Source organism: Triticum aestivum, chromosome 2D (assembly GCF_018294505.1).
Source record: "Triticum aestivum cultivar Chinese Spring chromosome 2D, IWGSC CS RefSeq v2.1, whole genome shotgun sequence".
Classification (NCBI taxonomy): Eukaryota; Viridiplantae; Streptophyta; class Magnoliopsida; order Poales; family Poaceae; genus Triticum; species Triticum aestivum.
The window spans coordinates 384,661,642-384,670,847 of record NC_057799.1 but is presented as its reverse complement, the minus strand read 5'-3'; the positions used below and the strand labels follow the sequence as shown (position 1 = coordinate 384,670,847).

The following is a 9,206-nucleotide window of genomic DNA, read 5'->3' as shown; positions in this document are numbered from 1 at the left end:
GGGGAAGACCCGGAACCTGTCCGTCAGGAGCCGACTGAACCCGTTGTTGAGCATGAAAGGGAGGTGCCAAAAGTGCCAGAAGTTGAGGCACAAAATGTGCCAGAAACTGAGGCCCTTAGAAGGTCTACAAGACCAACAAAGTCAGCTATTTCTACTGACTTTAAAGTTTATAACACAGAAATGGTTCATATGGAAAAAGATCCCACCTCATATGAAGAAGCCATGAGAAGCCCTCATTCATCGAAGTGGATGAAGGCAATGGAAGACGAGATGAAATCGATGAGTTCCAAAGATGTTTGGGACTTAGAGGAAATTCCCAAAGGAGCCAAAACAGTAGGTTGTAAATGGGTCTACAAAATTAAGTATGACTCTAAAGGAAATATAGAAAAGTATAAAGCACGACTCATGGCAAAAGGATTTACACAAAGAGAAGGGATAGATTACAATGAGACATTTTCTCCAGTCTCATGTAAGGATTCCTTCAGAATCATAATGGCATTAGTTGCTCATTTTGATTTAGAGTTACATCAAATGGATGTTAAGACGGCATTTCTGAATGGTGATTTAAAAGAAAAGGTCTACATGAAACAACCCAAGGGTTTTATCATGGAAGGCAAGGAAAATATGGGATGCCGCCTGAAGAAATCCATTTATGGATTAAGACAAGCCTCTCAGCAGTGGTATCTAAAGTTTAATCAAACGATTAAAAGTTTTGGATTTAAAGAAAATATTGAGGATAATTGCATTTATGCAAAGTTTAAAAATGGGAAATATATTTTCCTAATCTTGTATGTGGATGATATCCTGCTTGCTAGTAGTGATGTTAGTCTACTACAAGAAACAAAGAAATACTTATCCTCAAATTTTGACATAACAGATCTTGGTGAAGCATCATATGTTTTGGGCATAGAAATTCACCGAGATAGGAACAATGGAGTCTTAGGACTATCTCAGAAAGCATATTTAGAAAAGGTTCTTAAAAAGTATAATATGCATGCGAGCCACACCTGCTCCAATAGTCAAGGGCGATAGTTTTGGGAAATTTCAATGTCCCAAGAACCAGTATGAGATCGATCAAATGAAAGCAGTACCATATGCTTCGGCAGTTGGCAGCTTACAGTATGCACAAGTGTGCACTCGCCCTGACTTAGCTTTTATCACCGGGGTACTCGGTAGATATCAAGAGAATCCAGGCCTAGAGCACTGGAAGATGGTAAAGAAAGCATTGCGTTATGCGCAAGGCACGAAGGACTACATGCTAATATACAGGAGAAGTGATTCCCTAGAGATAAAAGGGTATTCAGACGCAGATTTTGCGGGGGACAGAGATGATAGAAAATCCACGTCAGGATACATATTCACCCTCGCTGGAGGAGCTATTTCGTCGAAAAGCTCCAAACAGTCGATAGTTACATCATCCACGATGTATGCAGAATTCATAGCATGCTTCGAAGCCACGGGGCAGGCGATATGGCTAAAGAAATTTGTACCCGACTTGAAAGTGGTAGATTGCATTCACAAACCACTAAAGATGTACTGTGATAACCAGCCCGCAGTATTCTATGCTCACAACAACAAGTCGAGTAATGTTGCCAAAACAATAGAGATAAGGTATTATGTTGTGAAAGATGAAATCCAGGATCAAACTATAAGTCTCGAGCATATAAGGACAAAGGATATGCTTGCGGATCCGCTAACGAAAGGCTTACCACCCAATGTGTTCAAGGAACACTTAGCCGGCATGGGTTTAAGGGAAAGCCTTATGATTCCTGGATAGGCCCAAAAGGAACAAAATTTGTTTCTGAACATAACGTATGTTGTAGCTGTATGATTCTAACGGCAATTAAGCTGTGACGATGAAACATGCTCTATGTACCAATATGTGATGAAACAAATAAACTAGAAAGTATAAAGTTGAAAGTAAAGTTGAGATCAAGGGGGAGAATGTTAGGTTGATCTCTCTCCCGTTCGAACCCAACGGGTCGAACGGGTCTCTGACTCGCGCCCTGATCGGGGACGCCCAACCAAACCATGGTTGGTGGGCCCCTGTGACCCGCGCTATATAAACAGAGGTGGGGGCCGGGGCACGACTTACGAGGTTAATCGCTGCCAATCCCCACCTACAACCCCTACCGATCTAGGGTTAGCGCGGTGCTCACAGGAAGCTCCACCACCGCCGCCGTCCACTCTCTGTCCACGTCGTCACCGGCCCCTACTTCACCATGGCCGGCGCTGGATCGAGCTCGTCTGGACAGGCAGAAGGTAGCTTCACCGGAATGATCTAACCTATCCGATCCAAAGCAATCTATCAGAATGCTCCCCAGGCGATCTGCGGGTACGACGCGATCAGCTCGCCCTCCGTCGGGAAGGGGGCGACGGGCCCGGACCTGAAGATTGGCGCACGGGCATAGAGGGAGGAGGCCATGTACGTGTACGATGGTTGGTTGAGGTAATGAGGTGGATGTGGGTGACGGGGAGGAACCCGGGGACGAGGAGGAGGTCTAGGAGCTTGGTGACGGGGAGGAGCCTGGGGACGAGGTCTAGGAGCCGGCGGCGGCGGCGGGGGCGGAAACGCTCCTGGGGGCGCGGGGGCAGGCTCCTAGCCGTCGGAGTCGGAGTTGGAGGAGGACGCCATGGGCGGGCGGAGGAGGTCGATCGGCGGCGAGGAGTTCTTGCGGAGAGAAAGGGAGAAGAAAAGCCGTTGAGTTTGTTTGTTACGCCTCGGCTCGGGGAGGCGGGAGGGATGCCGCGTCCGCGCGTATACGAAAGGAGAGAGCCAGCCAGCAACCGTCGGCCTCTCTGCTCTTCTCGGCGTCGCCGGCAAGCGTCGTGGGGCGGGCCGACTTGATGGGCTGCGCCACCGGTCCCAGTCCTCTTTCGGCCCGCGTCCGGCTCACCTCAGGCTCACACTCACACCTGTGCGAGCAAAGCAAAGCTACACCCGCTGCGAGCTCCCGCGGCAGCAGAGTCGGCCGGCGCCGCCCTCCGCGCGCGCAGCCAGGGAGACTCAGGCGAACAACGAAAGGGAGGGGCGGCGTCGGAGTCGGGGTGGAAGCGCGGAGCATGGCGAGGCCGCTCGGCTTCGTCGCTGCTGCAAGGTTCGGACCGTCGGCGGCAGTCAGTCGCGGCGCCCCGAACGCCGCCTGTTCGACGAAATGGGTCAACCACCTGCCTTTTCTGCTACAGGCTTTTGAAGAATCGTGCTCTCTTCTTGTGCCAGTTTCGCTCAACTGCTTGCCAATATCAGCGTTACATTCTGCATCTGAAGAATGCAGTTTCTATGGCATCTAGACTCGTGCACACTTCAGAGTATTCAGTTCAGGCTTTCTGAATAATTCTATAGCTCAGCACTTGCTTACTGATCGTCCCAGATTCACAAAGCCCTTTTATCTGGTGCCTGGGGTCTGATACTGGAAGCTCCCACATCTTAGCCATGCTTCCGCTCTCACCCTCGCCAGCCATCTCCAGGAATGAAGAGGCTTCAAATATGAAATATGTACTGCTGACAACAGAGAATGCTTCAAATATGAAGTGATCTATTCTAGCTAAGAAGCTGCCAACAGTTGTTTATGTTCCACTGATTTGGCAGATCAGATGAAGATCAACCCCCACCGTTGTCCTCTCAAGACCCCCTGCCCAACAAACATACGAGTCTGATGGCCGGAATGAAGATGCCGACACCAAACAGGCAAGAAGCTCATGTCAATATAAGCATCGGAGCAGCAGAACCCACTGGCTGCATATTTTCTGCATCCCTGCAATCTAGCATTCCACAGACGACTGAGCCAGTGAGACACCACAAGGTCAAGGAAATATTTTCAGCTGCATGGGTTTCAGAATTCAAACATCTCATTCTGTTTGGCTGTGTTTTCTTAACTCTTATGTGATTTTAATAATAAGTGGTTATTTTTTACTTTTCTTTTAATAAACATCTCATTCTGTTTAGCTGTGTTTTCTTAGCTCTTATGTGATTTTAATACTAAGTGGTTATTTTTTACTTTTCTTTTAATAACCGTAGAGTGTGCTTGCAACTTATTAAATCATACTGTGGATCCGTGATCAGGCTGCATCCAATTTAAGTAATGGAACTGTTGAAATCTCACTGTTATTTTTTTTAAATGCTATGCCTGGATCCCAAGTTTACTGGATTAGGCGCTGCCTCACTAAAATGGTCTTTTATACCATGCTGATGCAGGTAACCTGAAGCATAGCAAGGCAGCAGAAGCCAATTGAGCTAGGTGAACATGGCATTCTGGACTTGCAGAAAATAAATAGGATGGGCACTTCGGCTGTGGTGGTCGTGGCTGCTGGGCACATCGCCGTCATGATTGTGGCAAGAATTCAGACAGCCCTGCACCAACACTGTACATGCCATGTTCCAAGCCTCCACCTATGTAACACCCGCTTCTGGACTGACTGCCGGATGGATGATCGCTCACCAGCAAATGTTGTGCCAACCGGACTGTCGGACTGTACAGTACAGCCCCATCTCTGTTGCCAACTCCGGACTGTCGGACTGTACTGTACGCGTTGACCTTCACAACAACAGGTGGATCCAGTATATTGTTGGCGCACTCTCGGCTCGGGCAATGACCGCATTCCTGCAACTGGCAGAATCAATTTCCACATTTTCAGGTTCAGAAAGGAGGAAGGCACTTCTCTGGAGTTGATCTGAATCAGGGAAATACATCACCAAATTTGCTTACTGGGCGTTCTTCAATGGCACTGTCGAGTTCCCATTCTAGTAAGAATGGAATGATCCTTCAAAAATCATATCTTAAAAGAATGATGTGAGTATGTCCAAGATCATTCCAACTTTTTGAGGCAGCTTTCCTCACCTGTAGCATTTTATAGTAAAAAAAAAGTTGCAGAAACATTATGCATTAACATTTAACAAGATAAAAGGTAACAACAAATTATACCAGCACCAATGATTATGTAAAGCTGGATGGATAGCATCTGAGAAAGATCATCTTTTGTAGACCAGTAACACAAAGCTCATGGTAATTTACTTGTCATCACTGCTAAAACAGAAATCATTCTAGAGCGGGCTGCTGCAACTCCTTGGGAGAGGCATATCACATCTTTGAAGCGTCTGGATACATATTCAGATTAAATCCATGTGCAGGAGTACGGAACATGTCGACGTCATAATTGATGGGAGCTCATTATGTTCTTGCTCTTTATACCTTGGCGATAATTGGATATGGCTCCTTACCTGATCGATGTTCTGTCAAATTTAGTTTGAAAATGTATGCACTATTTTTCATATTTTTGGATAAGAGCGCTGTTTTCATCTTGTTAACTGAACATGCACATTTTCTCCAGATGAAGCTTCTGTGAAGAGAAACTTGCTGGGTAATCTATTCGCAATTACATCTTCATCATGGAATGGTTTGTGATGTGGTTATACCCTCAGCAGTCCTCCAGGAATAAGAAGCCTGGTGAGTTCTCGGTGAACATAATCTCCCCACATATATGTTGTCAAACTTTGTGTAGATTTGCATCCAAAATCAAATAAATGAACAGAAAATAAGGCTATAGTTGGACGTGTAATGATTTTTTAGTCTTGCTTGCAGAATCCTGTCATCTAGTGGATTGGTTAGTGAATTTGGTGCTTCTTCTGGTCATCCAACGTTGCTCCAAGATGTACATCCTGTCGATTTGTTTTTCAGAATTACTAATAGAACGTGTTCTAAATTAACAGTACCTGCATTCTTGGACATGTATGACCATCGGCCCTGCTAAACTAAAAGTTGACATACAACACTGAGCAAGCAGTTGTTTATTCTACTAGCTAAGAAGCTGCCAACAGTTGTTTATTTATGTTCCACTGATTTGGCAGATCAGATGCAGATCAACTCCAGAGCATGCTGATCAAGTTAAAACACCCTCGGTTTGGCCACGATGGTGGAATGCTTCAAGATGTGGAGGCTGAACTGCCCGCCTTTCTCAGTGGTGTCGAGCATGCCCTGCCCGGGCGGCGGCAGCAGCTCGAAGTTCTGCACGAGGTGGCCGACGGTAATGCAGAGGAACGGCAGCGCGAGGACGATGCCCGGGCAGCTCCTGCGGCCGGCGCCGAAGGGGAGGTACCTGAAGTCGTTGCCGCCGGCCTCGACGTGCCTCTCCTCCTCCAGGAACCTCTCGGGGCGGAACTCGCCGGGCCGCTCCCACAGGCCGGGGTCGTTGGCGAGGTGCCAGGCGTTGACGAGGACCTTGCTCTCGGCGGGGACGCCGTGGCCGCCGAGCTCGGCGGCGCGGAGGTTCATGTGCGGCACCAGCAGCGGGATGGCCATGCGCAGCCGGAGCGCCTCCTTGACCACGGCCTGCAGGTAGGGGAGCCTGTGCGTGTCCGGCTCGGTGACCTGGTGGCCGGCTCCCAGCACGGTGTCCATCTCGCGCCGCAGCTTCTGCTGGGTCTCCGGGTGGTTCACCAGCTCGGCCACCGCCCACTCCATCGCCCACAGCGTCGTCTCGATCGCTGTGTGCAAGCAAGCATGCGCGCAACCGCAACGGGAGTAAGCACCGAAATTTATATTTGTTAGCTGCGTTGCGTGCAAAGCAAAACTGCAAACACAGACTTTGACGCGGCGAGGAGAGCTCAAAGGGAATGAAGTGAGCATATGTATGTACCGGCAACGTTGATATTCTCGACGATGAAGAGCACGTGATCCTCGTTGATCTCGCCCTTGCGCTGCGCCTCCAGAATCTCATCCATGCCGCACTTGAGCTCATGGCTGTCCGTGGCCTTGAATCTCGCCAGCATCTTCCTACAAACACCACCATGTGTGAGCACATAGGCTATACAAATAAACTAGTACTCCCTCCGTTCCTAAATATAAGTTTTTTTAGATATTTTTATATGGATTACATATTGATACATATAGACGTATTTTAGAGGGTAGATTCATTCATTTTGCTTCATATGTAGTCCATATTAAAATATCTGAAAAGACTTATATTTAGGAACGAAGGGAGTCGTACTCCGCATATAAGATTTGTCTGAAATCAAACTTAATAAAATTTGACCATATTTATATTAAAAAATATCAACATCTACAATACTAATAGTTATATAATACAGAAATGCATCTAATGCTATTGATTTCGTATTCTTAATGTTGATATATTTTTCTATAAAGTTGCTCAAACTTTACAAAGCTTTGACTTCGGACAAAATCTTATATGTAGAGTGAAAAAGACCGGAGGGAGTAGGACGTAGAGTTTTTGTATGACTTTTGAGTAGAACTAGGATTTTCTATACATATATTGAATTGAGTGTGGCTTGGGCTCAATCAACAGAGATTTTTTTTAACACCAATCAACCGAGACTTCTTTTTTCCTTCTTTTCCATCGAATCAACCGAGACTTAACAAGTCTCAGTTGGCCGACATCATCTTACAATACGGTACGTTTTTTAAGGTGTTACAATACGTACGCCTTTCTCTAGACAAATATTTTCTTGTTTGGGCTTTAGTTGGGCCTAGTTTACCTGCCCCTTCTCGTGCAGAAAAATCACATGTTGGGCTACAGGAAATATCTGGGCTTTTCTCTTTGCAAATGCTCAACACGTGGCCTGTTGTCTAAATATTTTCTGATTAAGTTTGAATATATTTTGTGTTTTTTTTCCTTTTATTTCTCAATTTTCTTATTCTTTCATTGTTTTTCTGTTTCTTTTTTTCTTCTCATTTTTGGTTTCTTTCTATCAACAATTATCTGTTGAGTGATATACCAACATTATTAAAAAAATACATGATTTTTTAAAATACGTTAGAATTTTTTCAAAAGTGTATTTTTTTTTTAAATTTCATGAACACTTCTCAAAATTTCATGGCTGTTTAAGTCCTTTATAAAAAATCATTTTTATTTTCTTGTTCCTTAAGAAAAGAAATACAAAACTGGTTTTTGCATTTGTGATGATTATTTCATAAAAAGTGTTCACACAATTGAAAAATCAATTTGTATTAAGAAATATAGTCATTATACAACGTATAGTTGGAAAAAATTCAATATTATTTATAAAAGATTAGTCCACTAATTTTAAAATATTTAAATTGTACTCTCTCCGTCCGGAAATATTTGTCGGAGAAATGGATATATCTAGATGTATTTTAGTTTTTTTTAGAACGAAGGCTCGAGAGAGAGCCCGGCTTTGAATTAACAAAGCCAACAACCGGCCAGGAGTTACATCGGACAGCACCTTACAAGAGGAAAAACGAAAAAGACGGCAGATACATGGTGCTACTAGACAACTTACAAACCTCAACAACACCAAGCACTACAACATAATGGACAACAAAGCTTCGCTTGATGTCGATGATGTCCCCAGCCGCAGAATGAGCACCATAGGTGGAGCGAAAGCACTAACAAGATGAGACCCATCAAAGGCAGGGAGCATGCCCTCATCTGCACCAGGAGTGGTGAGCCGCAACAAACTACCCGAAACCATCTCCGAAGAGGACCCCTGCCCCTCGTCCTGGCTCGAAGGACGCCGTACCGTCGGAAGATGGGGAAGCTCACCCTAGAGCCAGATAAGATGGCAGCCACGAACAACCTTGAGAGATACTCAGCCCCGCCCCCAGCTGAGACGAGCTCGCCTTGGAAGATCCTCGTCCATACGCATAGAGCCACACACGAAGGGATGAAGCTATCAAGATCGAAGGTGCTGAGGAAGGAAGCGCAGAACGATACAATCGGACCACGCGACCGTCTATCCCCCAATCCCCAAATCAGAACGCCCTCGCATCTCTCGAACCACCTGAGCGGCACCTCCAGGAAGGTGACGGCGTAGAGCGCCGCTGCCGCCCCATCCAAAAGGATGAGGTTTTCACCCGGGGCGAGAGGGGGAGAGGGGAACAGAACCTCGACGGAGCCTCCAGGGAGGGGCACGACAACAGTTGATGTCGTCACCGTCGTGGCCGGGCCACACCGGCCAAGGATTTCTCCCGGACTGCCGACACTCCCGCACCCCAAACGCACCAGATCCGGCGACCAGGGACCGCCAAGGACCAACAGCGCCGGGGTGGAAGGAGCTATGAGAGGGGGAGGGAAAGACCTGCAGATCTGGCGCCGTCCGCCGGGGAGAAGACCGCACGCGAAGACCATCCACCAAACGACCGCCGCCACCACGCCGCCCGCGCAACCGAGGGGGCGGAGCAGCACCCGCGACCACTGCTCGCCGGAGAGCCAGCCGTCGCCTCTCCTTC

General features: G+C 46.9%; 1 protein-coding gene and 1 long non-coding RNA gene across 3 annotated transcripts in view; one reads left to right on the top strand and one right to left on the bottom strand.

Annotated features, from left to right (window-relative positions):
- The first annotated feature begins 2,126 nt into the window (after window positions 1-2,126).
- LOC123053305 (uncharacterized) lies at window positions 2,127-5,449 on the top strand. Of its 2 annotated transcripts, none has more exons than XR_006425529.1 (3): window positions 2,127-3,803; window positions 4,196-4,790; window positions 5,329-5,449. It is a non-coding gene; the product is annotated as an uncharacterized lncRNA (long non-coding RNA). The 2 variants fall into 2 exon arrangements; XR_006425530.1 differs by lacking the exon at window positions 5,329-5,449 and adding an exon at window positions 5,034-5,285.
- Window positions 5,450-5,650: 201 nt separating this feature from the next.
- The window catches only part of LOC123053304 (trans-cinnamate 4-monooxygenase-like), a 5,211-nt gene continuing 1,655 nt past the window's right edge, over window positions 5,651-9,206 (bottom strand). Inside the window, exons 2-3 of the mRNA XM_044476766.1 lie at window positions 6,634-6,770; window positions 5,651-6,481 (exon numbers count right to left, since the gene is read on the bottom strand). Coding sequence (XP_044332701.1) covers window positions 5,883-6,481; window positions 6,634-6,770 — 736 coding nt within the window. The 3' untranslated portion in view covers window positions 5,651-5,882. The remainder of the gene's footprint in view (window positions 6,482-6,633; window positions 6,771-9,206) is intronic.